This window comes from Simochromis diagramma, unplaced genomic scaffold (assembly GCF_900408965.1).
Source record: "Simochromis diagramma unplaced genomic scaffold, fSimDia1.1 OVJJ01000618.1, whole genome shotgun sequence".
NCBI lineage: Eukaryota > Metazoa > Chordata > Actinopteri > Cichliformes > Cichlidae > Simochromis > Simochromis diagramma.
In genome coordinates, this window is record NW_024387423.1 from 1,516,600 (window position 1) to 1,543,894 (window position 27,295).

The following is a 27,295-nucleotide window of genomic DNA, read 5'->3' on the forward strand; positions in this document are numbered from 1 at the left end:
CCTTAATAAGATTTTTTTAGTTTTAAAGTTTTTTTCTGTTTTTCTAAATTTCACACCAGATGCACTTAATAATTCACAGTATAGACAGTAAATTATATCCCATCAGGAATGATCCAAATAACTGGGTGGCAACTACGTGATGAATCTCACATCCATAGCTGCTTGGAATTCCTCAGTGCTCGCAGAGACCTTTGGCAGGCAGGATGCATGCCTTACTAGGGTATGTGAGGCATAAGCAGATGAGTGCTATCATCGAATTGTCACTAAAAAAAATGCTGAATTTAAATATCGGGTTGGAAAATCTGATCTCAAGCCGTTTATTAAAGGTGAGCTGTTACAGAACTGCTGTAAATCCACACAGATTAGTCTACCATAGATTATGAGTGTCTTTTTCCACATGACAAATCCTGTTCATGACTTTCCTTCATAATGTGTGATCAGTTATCTACACAGTAATTTCCTCTTGCATCTTTGGTCCTTCTTCAGTCGATATTAACTTGTTCTTAAAAATCTTTGGGTAGTTTTTTTTCTGTAAATCTAAAACATAACATGTATTAATGTGCATTTGAAATGTTATTTGTATTTACTTGTCAAAGCTTCAAATTGGACTTTGGGATATTATAAACATTAAAAAACAGAGATTACTACACTTTCACTTTCTTAAAAGTCCAGGCAGTCTGACACTGCGATTGTGATCACATTTGTAATCTGTAAGTGGTTTTTTCGTGTTATTTTTTTTAAACACATTCATTAAAAAGTCTCGAGTATTGCAGCTTTTTTTAACCACTCCAGAGGAAACACTTTAGAAAGCTCTGCCTTTTCTGGCTGATTCAGTTTCACATATTTGTGACTGAGGCCCAGTGTCTCCCAGCTCTGTCTTTGTGACGACATTTTACTTTTTTTATTTTTTGGAGAAAAAAACATAAACATAGATTTTGAAACGATTCAACATCACTTAGCTGCGTCTGCGTTTACGTTGTAGCGCCTTTTTACTGCCAGTAACAGACGACACTGAGCACAGTTGTGGTTAACGTTTTACGATACACTGACCTCTTAATGCAGTTTGCAGTGGCTGTTTTCCACTCACGCACAATAATGTGTGTCTCCTTTGTTCTGCCTCATCATCACAGGTGGTAACCTTGTGCGTTTGATGGTTACTCAGCTTTTATCTCCCGCTGAAGGACAAAGAGAGATTTCCGTGTGCATGTGTGTGTCTGTCTGTGGTTATGTCTGTGTCTGTGAGATCAGTATATATCAGTGTTATTATGTCATTTTTCCAAACGGCAAATAAAGATAGTGGACGTCTAGGCTGGCAGACATCATTCTGCAAAGAAGGCTGTCCGCAGAATGTTCACATCGGTGCGGGAGGGCGAGTATTTACAAAGCCACATACCAGTCATAGCAAAAGGGGAAAAAATGTTGCAGTAAACTTGACATTTACAAAACCCTGTCTGGCCTACTGCACAGGTGAACTCATCTAAGCGACACGTGGAAAAGAAAGAAACACAGAAAGAAAAGAAAGAAATACTTTAAACCAGGAGGCTGATGTAAAGATGATTAACAATATCTAAATCCTTTAATCTGCACATGTTTAAATTAAAGAACCTGTTGCATAAATAAGTATAAATTTCAGGCTTTATTTCCAGTCTTGGAATCAAATGTTCACTGTTTCAAAATAAGAGCCTCAGATACTGTGCAAGATATTCTTTTTGTTCTTGCAGACCACGTCAGGTGCATTACTTTTAATAATAAATATATTGGCTTTTGTTGGTTAGCTAGCTCCTGCGGTTGTTTCTCTTCTGTCAAACAAAGGGCCGTCGTTATTACTGCTGCCACAAACCTAAAATATCTTTCTTAACTTGGCAACAGATTGAAATGTACAGGATTAAGCTCCATTAAAACTAAAGCAAATTATGTTAATATCAAACAGTTAGAAAATGTCAGTTTACTTGGAACAACACAGACTTATTCAAGCTGACTGACAGTCTGAATATCCAGAAATCTTAATGCCCCAAAATCTCTCTTCAACACAGCCCGGTTCCCCGGGTTAATCCTGACCCCTGACCTTCACACTGTGATGTAACTTCCCTGCTGTTTGTTATTTTCCGTGATGTTATATCCTGTTTCTATATTTTCTTACACCACAGGAAGCAGAGCCAGCTTTGTTGCATCCCCAGGGGCATTCTTCAGTCAGAACCATCTCCAGACTCAGGCTTTGCCCACGTCACATACTCTCTCTCTTCCCACTCTTTCTCTCATTAATGCATACAGTGTTACAGGCCGCACCCTCAGTCCTGTAACAGACGTGCATTCCCCAGCTGCTCCTATAATTACTCTGCAAACAGCTTTTATCAGTTTTAGTTCAGCACAGTTTACAGCCATGTCACTCTATCGCTGCTGAGCAGGTGCTTTTCTTTCTTGTTATCAGCCGTCATTCGTACGGAAAATTCACTTGGAAAGAAAAGAATAACACAGGCAAAAGTTGACATTATAGTGATGGAAAAATGTCAAGCTGCTTAATCTGTTCTCTTCCTTTTGCGTGGAATATGAGGTTGACATCTAGTTCAGATTTTTCCCAGATCCATGTGGATCTGGGAACTGATGTCTGCACCAGTTATGACAATGTAAACCGACCACATGCAACTTCTGGGAATCAGTCCATGAAAGTCAAAAGCCGTGATACCATAAATCTTGGAAATTTGGGTGATTTCTACGTCAAGTTTGTGTTCTAGTCCACCTCTGGAATGATTTCAGTGCGACTGCTATTCTTAGAGTGCTATTTTGTCATCCTCTGCTGCTTTCTCTGGAATGTCACTATGAACTTGTGCCATTAGCTGTCCTGACTCGTCTGAAGGAGAACATTTAAAGGTTTATTCCACAGTGCTGTCATGTGGTAGTACACAGCACCGTGAAGTTTTCTTGGTAACACTTTATAATCACCATCACTAACATTATAATTTATTATTAATCACAAATTATAGTTACCTATACATATAAATGTATGCGCTAATAACTGAAATAGGCATACGGTAGAATGAAATAGCTAGGATCTCAGGACCTTTCATTGGGTTCTTGTATTAAAATATATGTGCAATAGAAAAGTGACTGTAGAGTTTTAAGCAAGTTCATAGATTTAGGTTTAGCTCAATTAGCTTCCAAGCTGAAGTTGGGCTTTTATCTCTGACAAAGACAACCTCTACCCACAGAGCTGTGTAACAGTGCAAAGCTCAGTAGCTGAGCTAAATGGGGTCTGTTTGGGATTTGAGAAAACTCACTTGTATGAAATTTAGCAGCAGACCTCAGACGTAATCACCACAATAACAGCAGGGCAGACATCTATTCTGTTTCCCCCTGTTGGGCCCCAGGAGTTAGTCATCCAACCAATTTAGCAGGTCCAATGATCTAGTGCCAGGCAGACAGAGCGCTCCCACCAGGGCTACACAGATGGAGAGCCAAGCAAATTAGACACGACCTCGGAGTACAAGGCAGGGGTCGTTTTCTCTCGGACACAGAAGAGAAGAACAGTTTTCCACACAGGCATGCAACCAGACCTGATTCTCATAACAGTCAAAATAGTTGAGCTGAGATGTTGTTGTTATTCTACAGATTCATTGGGCCATCGTACATTTGTACATCTAATGCAAATAAACAAGCCTGTATAAATAATTATTAAAATTAATTAATGTTTAATACCTTTAGCATGGCCACAGATCTCTGCACTGCAGCTTCACAGATTGAATTACATAACCTTTAAGCTGATTATAAAATTGACTTGAGGAAGTGTGTCATCTTGTGCATCTCACTGGATCGCTCCTTTTGCTCCTAAATCAATAGACACTACAGTGTGTGCGGTTGCCTACTCATCCACCCGCTATCAGGTCTGTTACCATAGCAACCTAATGAAGACTAAGAAGGCCTTTTAAAAGTATAACAGCTGAAAATAACGATCGTGGGCAGCTAACCAGCTAGCAACAATCAATGTGACAAGACTTCAAATGCTGTCTCTGGTTTGGTAGCGACTTAACGGGAAAGAGCCAAACAAACTGAGACGAAACAAGGAGTTCGATCCTAGAAAGACAGACTTCACTCCAACTGCTGCAAACTCACACGTCCTACTTTAAAGGTTTTAGAGTCACCTTCTATCCACCTGCTGACCAGCCAGTTGGAGGCCTCTTTGGTACCAGTGGAAGTTACAGACTGGTTAGAGATTTGCCTTACTACTGTAGTTAATGAAGATTCATTTGAAACATGTACCAAAGGCCTTAACCCCCCCCCTAAGTTAAGTGATGAATAATTTGAATTGTTGTACAGTTTTCCTGCTGGGGCAGGAGGTGGGTTTCCTCAGGCTCAGCAGGATATAAGCAGAAAGACTAGTCATCCATTCCTCAGCATTTTCTTTCTTATTTTAATGTCTATTTTTGTGTGTCCTTCTCTGTTGTACTCCCCCTCCCCTTTCATTCCTGCTGTCCATTGTTCTGGAGACTTAAACTGCTGCAGATGTTTCTAAAAAAAACATGGGAAACTTTCTCTCTCTCTTTTTTTAACAATACTGCCATTTCTTTTTCAGTCACTCTCCTAAAAACAACAAAATGACTGCTTTATATTTGCACCTCACAGTCTCTTGGAGATCTGATGAATATATAGGTTTTATTGAGGGCTTGCATCCCGAACTGCTTTCCCAAGTGCAGATTTTGCATCTGCACTTTCCATTCAGATATATGCGGCATATAAATATAATATAATAAAAGCCCTATGAATTAAAAATTAGCAGTGTCATGCAAAGTGCTTTAGCAAATAGAAGAAAGCTTTCCAAATGAAGTATCCCTGCACTTAATGAAAACCTTTTAGAACAGGTTTCTGTATCTTATACTCAAAATCTCATATTTGTTTGCCACATTTATCAATAACATCACCATTGCATAACACGGATTCCATGTATTATAGTGTAAATGGTAAATGGACTGGTTCCTATATAGCCCCATTCACACCAGCACATTTTTCTAAGTGCTTTCTAGGTAACATTCACACGCGTTCATATTCCAATGGATGGATCAGAGAGCAATTTGGGGTTAGTATCTTGCCCAAGGATATTTGGCATGCAGACTAGGGGAAGCCAGGAATTGAACCACCAACCTTTCAATCAGTAGATGACCTGTTCTACCGCCTGAGCTACAGCCACCCTTGTACGAGTCAGAGAGTGTATGTACGAGTTGAGGTGATAGGGAGTAAAACTGACAGAACTCTCTGATATAGCTTCAACAGATCCAAAGAGAACAGCAGTCTTTGGATCCTGACATAAAAACAGGATCTGTATCTGTATAAGCAAATGAGTTACATGGAGTTAAGCATCCCAGGTATTCCATGTGTGGCTGCATCCCTGTGTGTAGGCATCACAGCCCAGTTCTACAAACTTGTTACATCGCAGCGCTTCAGTTTTACCCTAGAAATACTACTACGGCTTCTGATTGAAATTACAATCTATATACTAGATAGTAATCTGGTGAATTAGCATGGTAACCAGCTACCAGTTACCAAATGCCACTTTGTACCAACATTTTTTCCAACATGGGAGGAAAACTAGCAATTTTGAGATTCTGTTTTTCTTTTTTACAGTCTAGTCCCTGTTAAAGATAGCCAGGGAATAAAACAGTAAACACAGTGAGTTCACTACTGTGCTAGTCTGATGTGATTAGCTAATTCAGCACACTTCAGTTTTGGAAACCAAGATACCAGTGAAAGTTAATTACAATACAAATGATTCCAACTACATTGCATTGATAGCTGTACCTGTTCTCCAAGGTGTTATAATCATTTATACCACCCAGGCATTCGTGAAAAACTGGATTTACAAGGTTGAATTAGAAGATACAGTTAAGCTAATTAGCTAATTTTATTGGATTGGCTGAAGAAATAGAACTGCTATTTCATAATTTTATCACAAATTGCAAAATAACAGCAACGTCTTTTAGAGTAATATTTTTTTTTTTGACTTTTAAGAAACAATGACTAAATGAATTGGTAGATTTTGTTCATTAACTGTATGTTTTTCTCAAAATGGTCAGTGTGTAAGAAAGGAACGGAAATTATAGAGAACACAGCTAAAACAATATTTCAAGCAACAATTTTCGACTTCATTTAAAATGAAAAATTCAACATCTCGTGGCATATTTAGTGAGAAAACCTGGAAAAATTTACCTCCTTACTTGTGAGACAACTATTGTTTCTCCAGGGATATCAGGTTTTCACAGCAAGCCCACATCTTAAAATCCACACATTTATTTTTGTTAGTCTTCTCCATTCAAGATTCTGTCTACACAGGCAACTGGTGCAGTGCTGCTGCTTGTGATTTCAATAAGGGGCAGCTATTGTGGCAGTTTAGGTATAGTTTGGGTTTTACTGTAAAAAATATTTTAGCTGTAATCGTTCATAATGTACACTTTAGGAAGAATGGGCTGATGATATGTTGTTTGCTTCAGGACTCAGAACATCCAGCTGATTTTATGTGAGTAAAAACATTGTGCCTCAATTTGGGGGGGTTGCTAGTACACTTTCATCTTGTATTCCATGTATACTATTTACTTACTGCACAGAGTGTGAGTGTTGACCGATTTATCTGCAGGCCGACAGTATCGGCCGATATTAACTATATAACAATCAAACAATCAAATTAAAAAAGTAAAGAAGAGGCAGGAGAAACACCCTTCAACCATGTTGATTTTGCATAGTTTATCCACCAGATGATATTGTGCAAATTCCCTGTTGGCAATGCAGATGTTTGGAACACCGCAAACACAAAAAAAACCCAAAACAGCATCGACAGATTTATGAGAATATCTAATTTTTACATTGCCAAATATCGATACTGGTATCAATCCTTAAAATTCTACATTCATCATGCTTATTAGACCATGTATTATTCTGTGCAACAGCTATGGTGACATCTAAACAGCAAACCAATCCACAGACATCAGTGTCTTAAAAAAAAAAGATAAACGTAGCTAGCTAACATTTATATTACCATCTGCAGTATATTCCTCCTGGACAAAAATTGCTTGCTGCTTCCTCCTCTTCTGCTACGCAGCAAAGATTGCAAATACTGAGAATGAGAAGTGCGCATCATTCTCCACTCGACTTTTTGACAGCTCCAGGTCCACCACGCAGGTATTTCTTGTGCATGTAGTCGTACGTGTCAGTGTGAATGCAAGCATGAGAAGAATGGCACGTATGAGACAGCAATAGACAAAAAAATCTGGCCTCAAGATGTTGCAGCATTAGATTTCCTGTTTACATCCCTCAAGGAATTAAGAATTGTAGTTACCAAGCTGCACGTCTCTATCTGGAATTGATCGGTGTATAAAAAACTGAATGGATGCTTCAAATGGAGGATTCATGCAGACCACTGTAGCGTTGGCCAATTTTACCCAGTTGTGATTACGGTTATTTGACTTTCTCTTTCCATTTTAACATTTTATTACCTTTTTTGAATTTGTTTAGCAGTTAACCACAGTTGGTACTGCACCTCACATTTCTGCACCCCCCACCATTATCATACACCTACACACAGAGCACAGTGTATTTGATTGAGAGTAGTGTGTGTGTGTGTGTGTGTGTGTGTGTGTGTGTGTGTGTGTGTGTGTGTGTGTGTGTGTGTGTGTGTGCTTTTTTACCCATGTGCATGTGTCTGCTGTGCATGCAGCCAGAAATCTCATCAATGGCTCTATGATTTTGCTGAATGTTACTATGGTAACTGCAGTGGAATTGCCTCATAAGAGAGAGCTGGTCCTGTGTAGGTTGAAATAATGCTGAGGATGAAGAGCATTTAAATAATGGAAAAACAAGGTGCAAGAGAAAGGTGAGGAGTTTATGAATCAAAGAGGAAAAAGATGAAAGACTATAAGATTCATATCGATACTACAAATATTTACTGAATATGTATTCTCTTCTTTCACTTGTCTCATAAACATGTTCATACAGTTTGATTGCAACCTTTGATTGCAACCTTTGTTTTACAAAGAAATGATTTTGTCCACCGGGGAAGTGATCAGAAAGTCTCTTCAGCAAAGCTGAAAGGACTGTAAATTATGAATGTGAATCCAAGCCGTAGTCAACCAGATGTGCATAGACTTTACTTCAATCTGAATGACTGTGCTCATTTTGAATGATAGTTCATTTGGTGTTTAAAGAATGCTGCAGCTGCTGTCTCCCTCTCCCTACAACAACTAAAATAAATCAACTGATGAAGTAGAAGTCAATTTCTGAAGTCATATTCAACAGTAAAAGTGTCTTTGATGCTCTCACTTGAACTTTTTGTGCCTGCGTGGCTTCTCTCCAAGCGCACCAGTTTCCTCAAACAATCCAAAGACATGCATGTTAGATTAATTGGTGATCCTAGCGGCGGAGGTGAGGATGTGATCGTGAAGGTCTGAGTGTTAGTATCTGGACCGACACCATGTCCAACACACAGCCTATCTCTTACCCAGTGTCAGTGATTAAGCCAAGCCCCCATTGTGCCTTGGAACCACTTAATCCCTGTGTTTACATTGAGGCTGAATTTGGATGTCACTACATTACCTTCAAGGTTTTCCATGTGTAGTAATTAGAAACCAAGATAAGATCCTTACCCTGTTTGCTTAACCTGCAACTGATTATCATAAAAAGACATCTAGGATGAAAACCTGAAAAATTTCGACTACTACAGGTCACTGCTAGAGTTTAAACGTCTTAAAATCCAGCAAAAATCACTAACGTTGGCCTGGATCCACTATCCAGGACCACTATCCATCTTCCACACAGTAGATAATCTGCTCATGACAGTGGGTTCCTAGGCATGCTTGGAACTACATCTTACAGTAAAGCTTAGAAGAAGCCCAAAACTCAAATGGGACCATCTATTAGCCTATCTAACACAAGAGTGTAGGCTTTTTTGGAGGACATATTATGAGGACTTAGCACCCCCAGCCTGAAATGCAAGAAACCAGCTTTTCCACTGTCTGACGTTCTGAAGAGCACACTGAAGGATGCAGCAGCCTTGAGACGCTCTGACACGTGTCCTGTCACTCAGCAGTGCCTACTCGTTTTAATGTCAGCTGCTGTCAATCCTTTGTGCACATTGCAGTACATATACATAGACATCTATCTGATTTGTTGTCCTAAGGATTACCAGGCCTTTAGATCAGAGTTTTACAGTCCCCTTTGTGTATTTTTACCAAGGATAGCGAAAATCACTTTTCAATAACACTAATTTATTAATGGTAATGTTATCCACAAGAATCGCTATCGATTATAGAAGTAGCCAGTTTTGTTTTTTCTCTCCTTGAGGAACTTTTTGGTCATTAAAAAAAAGACCACATGAAGATGAAACCACCACAAAACGTGGAACTTCCAGTGGTCCAGAAAAAAACACATACAGGCTTCAGCTGAAAATCCATGTCATCATCAAGTGGGTTGCCAGGAGCATCCTCGGTTGGCTAAGCATGTCATCAGGACTGGCAGAGTGGTTTCATGGCTGCAGCGGTGTGTGGGGTGAGTGGGCTGTGTGAGCGTATATGTACGCGCTGGAAATAGCAGGTGACAGGGCACAGTGGGTCACTAATTACAGATTTGTAAGTGTGCATGTGTCTGTGTGTGTACGCAGGCTGGTGTTAGAGCAGCAGACAGGGTCACGGCTGTGGATTTCATTAGGTGAAGTGCTTGGCGACAGACTCTGGTGTAACCGCTCCGAGGGTCCGTTGCTGACATTCGGTCAGTGTGGTAATTGGCACTAAGTCAGAGCTTTTGAAAGTTATTCAACCAAAACCTTTGTTCAGCTTCACCTGCTTCAAAGAAGAAAAATGAAAAATCACATGTGTCCGTCATTTCCTTTCATTTAATTTTAAAGGCCTTGAATGTATTTCTTTCTATGAATCATCTAATAAAAGAGAGTGCACCATTGCACACTGAAGAAACCACCTGAAAGTAAGCACTGCTTCATTTTTATTTCCGAATAGTGTCAAAATTGTAACTAAAGACTTGGTGTAGAAACAAGTAGCTTAATGTTTCATATTCTGTACAAGCTTTGCAGCCACATTTGGTTACATTAGCAGCATCTCTCTATGGTAGATGTTACACCTTCACAGTGTAATATCTACCATATGTGATAGGTCGCAGTGAAATTCTCTAAAGACACGCACAATTCCCAGTATATATACTGTATAAATGCCAATGTTATTTCCATTACCTGCTGCTGGATTCATGTTCCCTTAAATATTAATTGTAAAACTTCTGATCTTGTTTGCAACATTGAACATGATATAAGTCTGAATGCATCCAGTCTCACTGAGGCCTGAAATTATAATGGACATCTTGCTGTTGCATCTTTATTCCGTAGACATCTTAAGATGTCGGCCTCGCATCTTAAGAATGTAGCTCAAAGTGCAGCTGGGCTTAGGACCACCTTTAGTGCTGCTTGCATAGCTGCTGTTTTTTAGAGCAGTTGGAAAGAAAAAGAAAATGAATTTGTGGTGTCTGACCATGTTGGAAATACAGTGTTTATATTGGCCACTCGGAGAGAAAAAGCCAGCTGTAATATCATGAGGCAAGACGTGATAATTGTTTAGATATGGGGACATTCTCTTGCCGTAGGCCTTCGTACCGCTGCGTTTGGTTGCTCACAGAAAAGCTAGAGAAACAGCTGTGTGACAAACAAAAAGGAGAGAAGTTCAAGCCCTGCATACTCTTTGACACCGCTGTAAAGTTTTTGACCATTTAGTCCTGTTTAACTTTTGTCAGAATTCATACTTTGGGATTATAGCGCGCATGCTGTATGTGCTAACATCTCCCCGGCCCACATTTTCAGTCCACTGCAGTTCTTTGTTGTGCCCTACGTGTTAGCAGAAGTCGTTTAATAAAAAGTAAACAAAGGCGATTGTATAAGTGTCATCAGTCACATGGTACTCAAGCAGTTGATTATGACCATAGCACCCCAAGCATCAGGGCACTTTTCATCACCATGTTTACTGAAGAGAAGTGGTAGCTGTTCTATAGCGCCTGCCTGGTTATTGTACCATGATTTAGAGCACGGCTGCAGCTCAGATAATTCAGCACTCACTTAACTTATCACTTCTCAAATAGCCTTGCTTACACTGGGGATATTTTTCCTTGGTGACGGCCTTAGTCATACCTTGATATGACCTGAACTTGCTGGTGGGTGGGACTGCAAAGAAGTCACCTTCTCTTTTTTGCTTCTCATTTCTCTCTGAGATTGCAGTATTCAGTACTGTGAACGAGCTGTTCGTCGTGACGTAAAAAAAGAGGCTTTCATTTCCTATGGTTTCCTAAAACATGCTTTTATTCATGGTGGTTTTGAGGACATAAGTGACTCATTTCCTTTTCAGAGTGCAGGCCAAGGCAGGCCTAACAGCACATCGCACAGAGCTGAATATATACTGTACACAAATGTACACAGCCTCAACACATGAATTCCAAAGCATATGCAGTCACCATATCTTGGTACTTCTAAATATACTTTGATTGCATTCATACTGAAAAATATGCCTGTGCATATATTGTACACTCACATACACACTGACACTATAGTTAGTGTAATGAGAGCGCAATCTCTCTGAGATTAGGAGCAAGCACTTCCTGTTTGTGTCACCAAAAGGGCAGATAAGACCACTTAAAAGCTGTATTTGTTAGTATTTCCATGCCTTACTGAGTCTCCAGTGCAGTAAGAAAGAAAATAAATAACGCGTCATCAAGAAATAATATCATAATTGACTGCAGACAAAACAAAAGTGGCATTATATAACACGATTGTGCTTGGGAGTGGACATTTTAAGAAGAAACAGTGTGCTTGGGTGTTTGAATGACCCAGCTGTTAAGCATTTTCATTTTATATAGCCTAACTAGGAAACAGTGAAATACTGGGTGATTTCAAGACACATAAAAGAATAAAGTAAATACACAAATAAACATCAGCTCCCTGAGAAGTTTCATGATCTTCTTAGCCAGCAGTCACCAATTGCTCAACACGAAATCTAATGAGCAGCTTTTATGAGCGCCGTCGCTTTTACTGTCTTAAAAGTAATACAATGGTCCATTTGCTCTAGCTCAAATAAAGTCCCAAAGTTAATGAATCATCATTGTCGCTACTTTAAGTAAACATTCTCATTTTACATGAACATTTCAGCTCAGAGCCTGCAGATGGGGATCGTAAAGCTTTAACCTCTTTATAAAGATCTGGACCGCAAACACTGATATCACAAGTTCCAGGAAGACAATAGAGAAATTGTCTTTCTCGAGAGGTTATGAATCTGAACGATGTTTGTTAAGCAGTCTCCAAATCATTTGACTGTACTGCCTTTTCCTTCCAGCACATCTAAGCCAGTTAAGTGTGTTTGCGGAGATTTTATAGAGTAATTAAATCCATGTACTTTTGGTGCTGTGTGCACTCAGGGTCCACAGAGCTATTTTTATTTTCCATGGAAAGTTCCATTGGTTTTAAAAAAGGAGTGATCAACGTAACGTCTGAGGGGTTTGCTTACATTTTTGCTTCATATCAGGCGAAGCTACTAAAGGAGACAGCAGCTAGCTCATCTGTGTAGCTGATAGTCCAAATATGAACTTGTGCTTTATAAAGAAAAACAGACACATTTGATTTTACTAGTTGATAACACAGCACAGGTCTAAACTGAGCAACTCTTCAGTGGAAAAATGTATGCAACAGTCGCCCTTGCAAAACTTTTTTTCATTGAATGTCTCACACTAATAGACATTTGTTCTTCGTGGATGTGTAACATGACTCATGGAGTTATGGGAAAATACAAAGATGGTTGCAGCGGTTAACGCTAAAAGCACTAGAAATTACATTATTACTTTTGTCACATCTCAAAATCAAGCTCGTTGTCTTCTCTGTGTTCCCAGCTGTGAGCTGAGTGATTGACAGGACCGACGACATGGGGAAGCAGAACAGCAAGCTCCGCCCTGAGGTGATGCAGGACCTGCTGGAGAGCACCGACTTCACCGAGCACGAGATCCAGGAGTGGTACAAGGGCTTCCTCAGGGACTGCCCCAGCGGGAACCTCTCCATGGAGGAGTTCAAGAAGATCTACGGTAACTTCTTCCCCTACGGAGACGCTTCAAAGTTCGCCGAACACGTCTTCCGCACGTTCGACGCTAACGGGGATGGGACAATAGACTTTCGGGAGTTTATCATCGCGCTGAGTGTGACGTCGCGCGGCAAGCTGGAGCAGAAGCTGAAATGGGCCTTCAGTATGTACGACCTGGACGGGAACGGGTACATCAGTAAAGCTGAGATGCTGGAGATTGTGCAGGTGAGTCTTCTGTGTAGATTGTGGAAAAGTGTCTAAAATACAGAAAATTTCCTACCAAGGAGAACATCTAACATCACTGTGGCCTCCAGCACTCTTCATGGTGCTGGATGTGACTCCACATTGACATGATTTTTGAGAGCTACGTCATTCAGGCCCTTATTTATTGCCAGCATTAAAATGTCAGTGTACTTAAAAGGTACACTTGGATTGATTGGAAACATTCATTGTGCTGCCAAGTAAAAGCAGTTTTGGAAACAGTCAGAGATTAATTAGCTCAGCTCCATCTTATATATGGCTTGTAGCCCTGTCATGATAGGAGAAGAGCAGATTTTCCCTCTGCTCCACACCTTTTACAGGAACAAATGGAACTCGGGCTCAGCCTAATCCACACTGGCTACATCGCTTTCAGTATCCTTTTGGCTTGCAGGTTCTATTATTTCTTGCCCTGTCATGTTTGACTGCATGTTTCACCAGAATAAGCTACAGCGCTGGGCAGATGAGGAGGCACGTCTGTATTAAATCACACTGCTTGCTCACCTGTTGTTATTTATTAAGATAATGAAGGCAGACTAAAAAGCGCAGCACACTATGCAGACTTTCAAACATCCAAGAAAGAAAAGGAAATAAAAGAAACAGATGAAATGCAATACAAACTCTGATCATTTTGAAATAAGCCGCATTTTGTTTTTCTGTGAAAAATTCAACAGCTGCTTTCTGATCCGTGTAGCCAGGTACAGCTCACCTTTAAGACAGAAAAGCAGGATAAAAGCCGAGCGTGGGTGGCATTTCCTGCAAAAGCCTTTCGTGTAAACAGACTATTTCATGTACACACGCACAAACACAGTTTATATTTGACTTCCTTCACAATTACATGCCGGCCAGTCTCTCCCACTGCAGTTTCACTCAAATTACTCTCATCAGATCTTCAGTGTGTGAGCCATTTTCAAAACAGGCCATTTATGTTGTGTATCCTGATAATGAGGGGAAGGCGGGATGGAGGAAGAACAGGAAGCAATGAGAAGAAGCAATTATTTTTTACAGATTAACCCAAAAGGAATGCAGTGTGTGTGCATATGTGACTATTCATCTGTGTGTGTTACTATGGCTCTATATGGCTGAGGAGGAGGTGACTAAAAGGAATTAAGCAGTGATATATTGGTGGATAATTGTAATGAAATAAAAACTGATACATGCTAACATGGTCTGAATAGTTTAAGGCACAAGGCAGCTTGATGATATTTGTGTTTGGGGTGGTCTCTATGAGTCATCCCATCCAGCGTGCTGTGGATTAACTCTTTGTCGCCCTAAAAATGTTCATTCTGGCATCTATAATAATAAGTGCTGTGAATATAATTGATTTTGTTTTCACCAATGCATGGTGGCTTTACTTTCTCTCAGCACAATCTGAACCACCGTTTACATGACAATGCCTTAAACCTGAGCTGGCCAGGCTGTGTTGCTTCACCTATCATTGCTTCAAGGCTAAATTAGTCCCATTACTTTAAGACCACTATTAGTCAGACTTTACACTGGCACTTCTTTCTACACACTGACGCCATAAACCCTCTGCCCATTTTCCAGTAAAAGGTGTCACTGTTCACAAGGACAAAAGAACAGAAAGCAGTGACTCAGATGCTCGCGTCTATTCAGCTGATGTGAATATGAATGAATTTTGAAGGAGCACGTGCGAGTGCAAGTATGTTGCAAATGGTAACGCTTTAAGAAGTGCATGATTATGAAGAACTCTGTGCCATCTTAACTTTTTAGTGTCACGTGCAGACGTGCACGCTATGTTCATCTATTTTCGTCTTTGGCTTGTGGTCTGGTTTAGGGCCCCTTGCCTCTGCAGAGAAAAAGCTTGCTTTAATTCAGTTTAATTCAGCTTTATTTAAATCACGCCAATTCATAACAACAGTCGCCCAAAAGTGTTTTATATTGTAAGATAAAACCGCACATTATTAGAACAAAACCCCAACAATAAGACAATGAACAAGCACTTGGTGAGAGTGGGAAGGAAGAACTCCCATTTAACAGGAAGAAACCTCAGTCAGGCTCAGGGAGGGGCAGCCATGTGCCGTGACCAGCTGAGGAAAAAGAGGAGAGATATTAGACAAAAGGCAAATCATAAGAGAGTAAGCCAGAGTTTAATAACTGCTGAAAATTACATGTATGAACACATAGGTGAGGTGAGGGACAAAGAGACACTCGGCATAAGCGTAAGCCCCCAGCAGGCTAGGCCTATTTCATCTTAACTATGGGAGGATTCAGGGAAACCTCAAGCCTTAACTATAACTTTCATCAAAGAGGAAAGTTTTAAGCCTAAGCTTAAAGGTAGACTGGGAGCTGGTTCCACAGAAGAGGGGTCTGGAAGCTCCAGGCTCTGCCTCTGATTTTGAAAACGTTATTTTAGAGAAAAGGTTTCAGACAGACCTTTAAAAGGAATTGCTAAAGTTAAAAAAGAATCCTTGAATCTGACTAAAGCCTTCAGATTAGTGTGATCACAGTCACACGCTGCTTCCAGTAGAATCAGACGGCAGATCCGACAGGTGACTCATAAAGGTAAATGCATTCATTTTCTCCTGTGTATCTGTGTCCTGGTGATAATGGTGAACGATTAACAGTAGTAGCCCTGCATCCAAGTGCCTGTAGACCTTTCTGGTTCCCTGATATTTCCAAGTAGCACCACCAGCACCAGCTCCCATGTGTTGCTTGGTTTACTATATACATTATTGTCTAGCTCAGAATGAATTGCAATCACCTTGTTGGTTCAATGGCTGAATCTAGCACCATTATCACGTTTTAAATGTGCTTTACCAAATACCTCTAAAGATAAGACAGTGTCTTCAACCTCACGTGTACAAATGGTGGCGTAGTAATGGTCAAAACTAGCTGAACGTATGTTAAACATGCTGAACGTCATCCAAACAGAGCCTTGTTCACTCAAGTACAATAATCACACGAGCTCTTCTGTCTTCTTTTGTGATCATTCATATTCTCCTCTATATTCATGTGAGAATATCTTATCTTAATATCACTTGCCAGTGCTTCACTCTAAGGACCCTGTCTGTTCCCCCACTGTGGTCTTCATATTTCCCATGCACTCTCGCCTCCGTTCGCCATTGTGCCTGGGAGCTCCAGCTTTTCCCAGCTAGCTAATGCTCTCTCCTGCAGAGAGTGTGTAAATGCTGGTGATGATCATAATTATCTTTGCTGTGAGAGTAATTGAATTGGATGGATCACCGCCAGCCCGGATCATCCTTTTCAGATAATGACAAAATCTGAACTCTGTCTCATCAATAGTTGATATCTACCCTCTGTCTACCTTTCATCTGAAACCAGGTGCCTTCAGCAGAGCAGACGAGCACAGAGGGACGTCCATTGTCTCCACTGGCAAAAAAGAAGATGGCAGAGAGCATTCATACTAGTAATTTAAGGGACTGAACAGAATAGCAGAGTAGATGAATAGACGGCTGCTCGGGCGGATAAAGTCGCCATGGGAAACATATTCAGCTATGGTGTGAGGGTGATACGAGAGACTCTGTGTTGTGTTTGTGTAGCTACTGCTGACCAATTCAAACGGTGCTCAGCCAGCTCCACAAATAAGTCTGACCAAGCTGAAGCCCTCCCTCACTCTTTGCATTTCTTCCTCTGTCAATGGTGCCTTTTTCACATCATTTCCTGTATTATACGGAGGGAAGGTAAAAACCAAGAGCCCTATGCAATCCTGCTTTTCTTCTCCTTCACTCTTACAAGTGGCTAGGTTATAGTCTTTTTCTCTCTATTTGCCCTCACACACCTGTGCCTTTGTTTCTGGCTTCACTGGAGACGTTATTGTGTGCTTGCTCAAGGCACATGAAAGAGCCTTCTCTCTCCCTGTGACATTCAGGCTGCACAATGGTTACTACTTAGATGGCTGAAGCTTGACTCTACAATTTTAAAAAAAAAGAAACCTGTACAGGTGCTACAGATAAATTATAAGAAATTTACTGGCGGAGGAGAAAAAAATGCCCAGGCTAAGTCCAGGAGATATAACAAGAATCCAAAGTAAGAGTGGGAAGTGAGAGTTGATATGGAGACAGGCAATTACTGCAGGGAGGATACAGCATTTGGCAGGGTGTCATATGTGAAGAGAAAACCACAGAAAGACCTGACTTATTAAGACAAAGATTGTTGTCTTTGGATGCAGGGGAAGAAAGACAAAGGCTGAGGAACTGGCTTTACTTTTGGTTTAGGAGGCTAACTCGGGTAAAGCCGGTGTTATTCAGTAATATGACAGGTAGCGATATAGCCTCTAAATTTATCACAGTATTTCTAGAAAATTTGCAGTAACAAAAAGTGTGACTATGTAGGAAAAAATACCCACTTTTCCAGTGAACAACTGTCACTGATGACACACTTCCTAATTTGAAATGTCAGTCTAATGAAATAATGTATGAGCACATTTAAAAGGAAGCTTAAGAATAATGAACAATCTCTCATTTCTATGGTCATTTCATTTTAATTGGAGATAAATTATCTGAATTTCAGGAGACAACACCTCCAAACACGCCCCTTCTGGTTTTTTCTATATTCGACTATTAGTCGAGGCCATGGTTCTCAGCCGGGGAAAAAAATGAATTTATAATTGCTGAAATCCAAGGCCCAGTGAAGCTAAAGCTCTCGTTGGTAGTCCTTGTTCTGCGGTATTTTCCTCCTACTTGCAACAGAGCTCCAAAGAAAAAGATGCCTCGGCTGTTGAATGATGTCATCTTCAGTGAAGTCGTAAGTGAGACAGGAAGGGCCGAGGTTAGTTGGTTAGCAGTGATTAAACCTTTAAAATAAGAAGTAGAAGATTGTCCTCTGGTGTTGGCTTCTTATATAGAGCCTGTTCAAAACATGAAACACACCAAACAAATCCAATTATTACAAAGGTTGTTGGGGCAACCAAATTGAGTGCACAGACCAGTATAGTTTGTTCCCTGCTGAAGCTGAAGCAAACAATAGTTTACTGGAAAAACCAAAAGGTGGAATTTCCAAGTATCGTATTCACATAATCATCCTTTTAGAAAGTTCTGAAGAAAAATCCTCCGACTCTCTTGGGCTCAGTGTCCTTAGCTTCACACGTCGCTTCACTTCTTACTGGCTGCTTGTAATTTGGGGATTTAGAAATGTGAGCTTATTGTACAGCGTGTTGCTTCGCTGGATTAGATGAGCAGCTAAATCCCTAACATGCAACACCAGCTCACTTTACTCACAGCACCTCGAAGGATGCCAATTAATAACAGACCCATCTCCAAAGTGAAGTCACTCTGGCTGCTTCTTGTCCCTGAACTCCCGAGCTGCCCTGCCGCTTTGGTAATAGGCAGCATAACCAGCACCTATATAAAGCTCTGGCTGCACTGTAATCACAATCATCCCTCATCTGTTCACATGTCAGCTCCCATTCCCCTCAAAACCGCCTCCTTATTAGAGACAGAGTGGGCTGTGATTTCACTGTTTACTGCCAAACAGCCTGCAATGCAACAGAAAGCAAAGGAGACACAACACTGATAAATAGACTGCGTGTTGGTCTCCAAGCCTCGCTACCTAAAGCGCAAATACGCAGTCGCAGCGCGGCGAAGCAGTGCAACAAGCTGGCATATTGGAATCACTTCTGAACAGGTGGACATACTGTGGAAATATGCTCAATAACCGGCGTGTTTGTCACCATAAATGTCCCTAATATCAATAAAGCAAATATCACAGGGGACTCTCTGGGGTTTTACGCTCTCTGCTCGAGAGTGATTTCCAAACGGTGATTTCTGTTAACTCTGTCAAGGCACGCTACAGCAGGACAAAGTGGAAGGCCTTGTTGCTTTTGGTCTGAGTGGATGTTGAGTATAACAAGCCGAGTAAAAGCAGCAGGGATTTTGAAGGCTGAAAAGAAAAGTACTGCTAGCATTAACTAAGACTTCAGCTTTGGAAAGGAAAGCAATAAAAACCCCAATTTGATTACCTGCAGTATGATAAAGTTAACGTGTGTTTGTATATTCTGTTATATAATCACTGCGTGTGTCTGCGGTGACAGTTCCCCCCCCCGCAACCCTCAACTGGATAAGTAGTCAAGTGAAAGGAGGAATGGATGGACAAACCAGGGGGTATATGTCCGAGGGACAGCCAATCACAATGTTTAGTTTAAATAAGCATTATTATGAACTGCGAATTATGCAAAGCTACTCTAGTGGTGTCCAAAAGTAAGATTATGTAGTTGCAAATGTGGTAACCTTTAAAAAAGCAGGGAGAGAGAGAGAGCAGGTGAGCTATTCAAACTGTAGTTTTGTAGTAGAGTTTTTATAATGACCCAGAAAGTCTCCTAGTTACAAAAATAGAATAGACGATCTCTTACAAAACTGAACAGGTCAAAATCTTCAGCACATAGACTGCGTCAGGAATCCCTCCTTTTGCCATACATTATCTACAGCCTGCAAAACAGACCTCGCACTCAGCTGTTCATTGTTTAATCAGCAGTGAAAATAAGCAATAAAGCATTCAGTAAATGTTTTTAAAAAGACACTAAACATCTCCAATCACATAACGCAAGATACACGCAGGCAGAAGCAGACAAGAGGTTTCAGCAGATCTGCTGCGACAATGAAAAGCCGTGTCAACCAATAGAAAAATGCCGGCCAGAATCACGCCTGTCAGCTGCAATCATTTTCAAATGTGTGTGAGATTCTACAGCTGAAGGCATAAATTAGTACCCGGCTCATCTGACCTTACTGTGTGTGTCTCTCTGTAGGCGATATATAAGATGGTGTCGTCCGTGATGAAGATGCCCGAGGATGAGTCGACACCTGAGAAGAGGACAGAGAAGATCTTCAGGCAGATGGACACCAACAGAGACGGTAAGAAGTACTCTGATGTAGCATTTACTTCCAGTAGTTTTAACTTTCAGCATAAAAGCATGAAATTATCCACACTTCACACAGCCTAGTTTATAAAGTGCACAAATACTATTATTCCCTGTGTATTGATCTTTGATCTCTCTCACTGATAATTGCTTTAGGATGTTTATCACTCTGGATGAAAAGTTTGTTGTTTGAGTGATTCCATCCAACTACCACCTGATTAGCTGTCACCAAAGTCTTCTTTAATACGAGATAAAGAAGCTCTGCTCTGCCAGCACCGTTCACATACGTCACACTTGAGATTCACACACAGTTAGACTTGGATGCTTGTGCAGCTCTCTGATGCATCAGTAATGCTCTGTGTCGTGATCCTTCAGCACAGGAGAGGCACAAATAAGGCAGGAGGAAGAGAAAGATGGATGATGGTGCTGGGTGGGGCAGTGATGGAGAGGAAAAGGGAGAAAAATGGGAGCAAGATGATGCGAGAGCAAGAGAGTGCAATGACTAAAGCATGGAAGAGTCTTTTACTTCTTGTAATGAGAATCACAAGTGGAGAGCAACTCGTGGGGAGATAGCTGTAGTCTGTCTGTTAGTGATCAGAGAAGAGAGGACCTGTCTCAACACTGCCACCTTTTGGTGAGAAGTGGAACATATTTGGATGTACCGTTCATGTTGTAAAGCCTCTGAACTAAAGATGCTACCAAATAAGCATAAGAGATTAACCCTGAAATTGTTATAATCTCACTTAAAATGTTAATGGACCCAACACAGTCACACTTGCCAGACAAATGCAGGAACGTTTCCTGTTTGAGGATTTTCTTCACCAGTGTGTTGCACTTTATCTCACACTGTTTTGGTATATATGCTTCTTTCTTCTTCAGCTTTATGCTGTGGACATAAATATGAATGATAAAAAGATCATTTCTGTTCTGATTATTTTCAGGCAAACTGTCTCTGGAAGAGTTCATCAAAGGAGCAAAGAGCGACCCCTCCATCGTGCGCCTGTTGCAGTGTGACCCCAGCAGTGCTGGACAGTTCTAAATCTGAGGCATCGACACAACCTGTAAGGCTCCTTTAAGCAGTAAAATTCACTTCTGTCTCTGTCTTTGAAGTTAAAGTTAAGTTAAATGTAAATTTAAACTTGAGAGTGTAAAAAAGAAACACCGATCCAACAAAGAGTGCTCAGTTTAGAGTCGTGCTGTTCGCGCTGACGGTGCTGCTGTGTGGTCGGATCGGTGGAGGGCTCAGGAACAAACGCGCTTCTCCTACGAGCGGTTTTGCCTTGCAGGCAGAGAAGACGTCTGCTGGAGGGAATCTATTCCGAGGCTGCGTGCACAGTGTAGGATGTGGGATGGGTCATCCACAGTGTCAGTGACTTTGTGGCTGCATGTAATTCATGGACTGACATGAGAGACTTTGTAGGAGGTGGCCTGGTATTTTGGAGCAGGTGCTGATGCTCAGAAGAAGCTTCTTCTTTTTAAAGCCCCCGTGTGTAGGATAGCTACAATGTTTCTGTGAGCACCTCTCTCTTTTTTTCTGTCTTGATGGTTCTGAGCTTTCAGCAGGACCTGCGGCACTACAAGACAAACCTTCCCGGTGTCAGCTGTAACTTCGAGAGCCAAGAATCAGATAATGTGAAGAGGAGATCTGTGAGTCAACAGATGAGTTACAACAGCAATCTGACAGCAGAGTGTCACAAGATGAGGTTGTGGTGTGTTGAAATCAGTGGAGAAAGAGAAGCCTGGCAGTTCTCAGTGTTTGTGTATAGCACTGTGAGAATCATTGTCGTGTCATCATCACCTCTGCACTCTTCCCTGCAGCTGACAGCTGATGATGATTTCTGTAGGTTTCCCCAGCCGTCCTTTCTCACAGAGCTGCTGTAGAGTAGTAGCATAACCGAACAGAATTTTTCATGCTAAAAGCTTTAAGATGTTGGAAGATTCTTCCAAATGTATTTTGCACAGAAAAAACACTGCAGACTTTATTCTCAATCACCTGGATAATATGAATTAAAATATATCAAAACTCTTTTTGCTGTTTGACAGCCTACAGTCATTTGTTGAAGTTTCCAGCAAGCCTCACACACGTCTCCTGAGCAATCCCAGCACATTCTTCTTTGGAGAATCTCTCAAGCTCCTCCATATTTCATGGTCTTCAGTTCACCCCACAGATTTTCAGTATGGGCTTTGTGCAAGAAAGCCATTAATGTTCACATTAGTCTTCCGGAGGTAGTTCTTCATCAGGCGTTGTGTGCTTTGGGTCGTTGTGTTGAACGACAAAGCGATGACCCAGACCCGGTTTTGCTGGTGACTGCTTGAAGTTTTCTCTGAAAATCTTCACATAGGCTTCTTTCTTCATGATTCCTTCCACATTGAAAGGATTCCCAGTTCCAGATGCACTGAAGCATCCCAAAGAGTGTTACCAAAGAGCTCTAGTTTCATCTCATCTTTCCAAAGCGGATGTTTCCAGTAAGCATAATCTTCCTCCGTGTTGTCCTTAACATACTTGACTCAGGCTTGAAGTTGTTCTCTTCTGCAGAAGTGGAGTTTTTCTTGGTCTGCAACCTCACAGTCCATTCCTGTGCAGAGTTCCAGTGATTGACTTATTCTGGGGACTAATAATGTTGGTTGTGATCATTTTTGTTTTTTCGGAAATAATTCTGTTAATGTGTGCAAATATAAATGCTATGCTATTTTAAAAATCCATTGCTTTAAAAAACTTTAAATTTTAATAGTTGTGGCTGTGACTGACAGATGAATGTGATACATTAGCTCAAACAAATGTCAAACAACTGGCATTTTTGTGCCAGCTGAGCGTTGGATTGACCAAAGAGATCCTGCAGACTGATAAACAAAGCTCTGGACTCAGAACTGAAACTGGTTGTGCCAACAAAGGGCAAAAAAACAATGCATCCTGTCTACATCCTGTGAGATTGTGGTGATACCCATACGCAGACTCCTTTTCCTCTCCCATCTTTAGCTGTGAATAGATGTGGACATGCCGTTATTCTCATCACTGGATCACAGTTTGCACCTCAGGTTATTAGACTGAATTAATTAGACTGATTAAAACAGCATCAAAGGATAAAAGGAATTTGACTCTCGTGAAGCAGAGAGAAGGAAACACGTTAGTCTCAATCTGGAACCATGAGCGGAAATCTAACTACCGAAGGAAAAAGCAACGGGGGGGTTCTACCTGGGATAAATATTCAAACTGCAAACGAGAAGCAAAAACAACACTTCACACTAAGAAAACAAGCTATTGCACACGACTGCAGCTATTTATGGCACCCACAGCCACCAACGATAACAAGACGCCCAATAAATGCAGAGCACGCAAATATTTTTGTAGTCAGGCTTTTGAATTTGCAAGTAAATGCTAGAATAGGTAGGTGTGTTTGCAAGAAAAAAGTATAATACGAAATTCAAGCCCCTTAAGAAGAATCCTCTGTTAAGTTCTTTCTCATCAAATGTCTCTCCTCCACTTCGCCTTATCAGCAAAACATTAGAAACGTGTTGTGAAGCATGTGTGAGGGCGCACATTACTCCTTCATAATAAGAGTTCACGTGTGGAAGAACACACTTACTGTTGTTATTGTTGTTGTTTTGAACTTCTGGCCTCTTGTGTTGTTGCCAGTTAATAGCAGTCCAAGTTCAGCACAGTACAAAACAGAACTGAACCGACAAACGACCAGTGAGAGAAAGTTAACACGAGGAAGCACAAAATGTACCGTGAGCGAGTACGGCCTGTTCTGAAAATGAATTAGCAGATGTATCTGGTAGTAATTATATTTAATTCAATTAAAACAGAATTAAATGCTCTGTTTTAATTCACTGTCATAAACAGATCAAGAGGCTCTCAGTCGACGTAACCCTCTGGAATCAAACGGCGCGTCCAAGTCACATGACCAATTTAAGATGAGCTAGCAGCAAGACGCAGCCTCGCTGAGTCTCTGTTTCAGCTTGTGTTAAAAGTGCAAACATCAAACTGTAACAGCGCAGTTATAAGGAGTTTCATGCAAACAATAATAGACATGCTGATGTTGTCTCTGCTGTGGACACGTTTGGAACAGGAGCTTTTTAGACATTTTATCATGTGATAATGATACGCTTCAACTATGTAAAGTAATACATACAAAAGCAAAAATGTTCTGAAACACATTCAGCGTTTTATTGTAGATAATCTCAAAAGAGTTTGGGGGTTCAGGTATTTATTTTAGTTTAATATTGCAAAGCACTGTTTGCCACCAGTGGCTGGTGCTGCTCTCCGCAGCTGCAGGGTGGGATTAGGGCTAGCACATCTGATCACTTACACCTCGCAGGGTTAACAGAATATTGACTGCAATCTTACCAATCTAGCCTGGCGTAATCTGCTCTAAAATGTGATAGCATATTCAAGTATGTAGGATTTTGTTTCCGGTCAGCAAACCGGGAAAAATGGGAAAAAGATTAGAGATTTAATTTAGATATGAGATAACGTGGGATTGCATCTCAACTGCTTTTATATTACCTGTAACAACACCAGCCTGCAACACATGGTTGAAGAAGTGGGAAGAAGCCCGGAAGTGTTGATCAAAAACACTTCCATATTTTGAACATGTCAGCACCTGTGTGTGACTGTTGATCTTCATTTGTGTCTCCACCCACAGTGCTTCTTTGGGGTGCTAAATGCCCACAACTCTCCACTGTGGAGAGTCTGATGATGAAGATTGACAGGATGATGAGGATGAAGAAGACAGGCCTTTCAATGTGCACTGAGGACTTTCACACAGGAGATGGCCACAGGAGCTACACTCTCCAATTTCCCAGCCCTCCCACACCCCTCCGTCAAGCCGTTTATCTGAAACCCTCCGAACTCCAACTAAGACTGATGTCCCATCAGGTTATTAAACCCCACTGATTGTAATTGCATTCCTCAGTTCTCCTATAGGCATTTCCAAGTTTAAAGAAGGTTTACAGTAGGTTGTACATACGCAGTATAAACTGGAGTCTCTGTATCAGTGTCTTTGCTTGACTCTCTGTAACCCCCCCAGGCTCCGGCCAGGGCCGCACAGAGCCTCCATCACTCTAACATGTATAATAGACAGAGTGTGCACAAGACCACGAGAGAGATGATGGTGTTTAGTACTGTAGGCAAGATCATTTTTATCTGCAGAGAAGACCTGTGAAGTTTGTCCTTCACTCGGAACGAGTACCGCTTTCCTCTTTTCTACTGTGAGAGTGTGTACGTGTGTTTGTGTATTTTTTTTTTCTTTTTTTGCAGACTTGATAGACTTTGTTTCATATTTTGTGCTGGGCCAACAAGAACATGTGATGTTACGCTACTATGCATAAGCACCCTGATCAGTAGTTTTCATTTTGTGAGGTCTCGCTGAAGGATAGAAAGCGTCCCTCTGCTCCGTTGTCTGTGTTTCGCAGCGGCAACGCCGAGGCCGTCACCGCGCGCTAGCTTAAGGCAGAAATAGAAAAGTAGTCTTAACAAGTATTTGAGTACCGTGTAGATATTTTAAAGTGCATCTCTACATTTGTATAGCAAACCCATGTAGTCCAGAGCGCTCAGTGCTCAATGAACAAACGTCGTGAAATAATAATAATAAATTTTTTTTTAATCTTTGTTTATTTAAGCTGTGGCGAGATATCGAGCATGCAAACCTTTTTTCTTTTAATTGCGTGAAGAACAAAACCGCTTTTTCTTCACTTTTGATGTTTTTAAAGGCAGCATGTTGAACCAGTTGTCGGGTACGGGGGGGGGTAGACTAACATAGCACATATGCATGTGACTTACACGCATGTGTGTGTTCTTAGTGTGTGTTTATGGATATCAAACAAGACGGTAGCGCTATTCAGCCCTGTGCTCGCTTCTGTGTCGTCAGTGTTATTGACCGAGTGTGGATCGACAAAGCTGACGCGTCTGTAGGTTTACGGAAGAAGCTCTTTAGGTTGCTCTTCCCTGCACAACATCAGTGAGGCAACTGTAAACAAGCACTAAGCTATCAGAGCTGAGAGCTCCATCATTAAATCACCATCCAATCGTGTCTCCAACACGGCGCCACGTGACACACCGTGAGCAGCGGCCCCACAGTCTCACACGCAGGATAAATATCATAATTTCAATCCGTGCTCCTCTCCTTTGTCTCTCTATTCTTCACTCTGCTTTCAAAGAAAACCTGAAAAGAGAAAAACCAAACTTCTCCACCCCTGAATGTAACCCCGCCCTCCTCCAGGCCCCAGCCGAGGCGTTTCAGTAACTGCAACATGTTCCAATTAGAAAAAGCTTTGAATGTTCAGTATAATAACTGCTGTTTGTTTTTTTTATGTAAAGAGAAAAAAGATGCAGAGCAACAAACAGAATCACAACTACTGCAATGATACTGTCATAATGTGTCACATTTATTATTTTTTTATGATTTTTTTTTTTTTTTTTTAAGAAAAACGCTGTCATGTGGATCGTTTCTGTTAAAACGTAAAGAAAGCATCTTGTGGTCAAGTGCCAAATAAAATTAAAAAAAACAGTATTGTATAAATTTATACTGTACAATTGTTCAGCGTTGAACAAAATGTTTGTAATTGTTGCATTTTGTAGGTTTTGTATGGTATATTGTATTTAGTGACTACAGATTTGGAACACAGGATTCTGTTTTCTTTTTTTGGGGTCAAATTCAAAGGCAAGAATTAAATTTACAATATATTGTGTGCAAGTAATCATGTGGTGTTTGCTTAATTGTGGAATATTGTGGAATTAGATGATTAAAGACAAACTGCTAGCTGTGTACATGTTGGCTAATAAGTGACAAGAAAGTGGAAGATGAGCAGACACTGTGTCACAGTCACTCCACCACAGACCAGTGCATTAGTTTCTACTGTAAAATCCCCCACTCCACACTGTGTCACGGTGTTATTGTCTGACAAAACACTCTTTAGATTTCCCTTCCAAGGAGCCAAACTTTCTGAAGCTCTTTCAAAGTTTTTCTTTTTCACTCATTTCAGTTCCACAGATGTTGATTTGGTTCATCTGGACATGTGAGAAAGGTTTTGTCACTTATCCAAGTGACTTCTTCAGTCTCAGCAGGTTTCCACAACATTATAAACAGTACATTTGCATAATGACCAACTAACA

The 27,295-nt window shown here is 40.9% G+C and overlaps 1 protein-coding gene across 4 annotated transcripts in view; it reads left to right on the forward strand.

Annotated features, from left to right (window-relative positions):
- The window catches only part of LOC120722031 (neurocalcin-delta A), a 60,631-nt gene extending 33,681 nt beyond the window's left edge, over positions 1 to 26,950 (forward strand). For all 4 annotated transcript variants that reach the window (XM_040012743.1, XM_040012740.1, XM_040012741.1 and 1 more), the window contains 4 exons: positions 12,904 to 13,313; positions 20,071 to 20,176; positions 21,123 to 21,242; positions 24,828 to 26,950. In XM_040012743.1, the coding sequence (XP_039868677.1) occupies positions 12,936 to 13,313; positions 20,071 to 20,176; positions 21,123 to 21,220 (582 nt within the window). In that variant the 5' untranslated portion in view covers positions 12,904 to 12,935 and the 3' untranslated portion in view covers positions 21,221 to 21,242; positions 24,828 to 26,950. The remainder of the gene's footprint in view (positions 1 to 12,903; positions 13,314 to 20,070; positions 20,177 to 21,122; positions 21,243 to 24,827) is intronic.
- Positions 26,951 to 27,295: the final 345 nt, after the last annotated feature.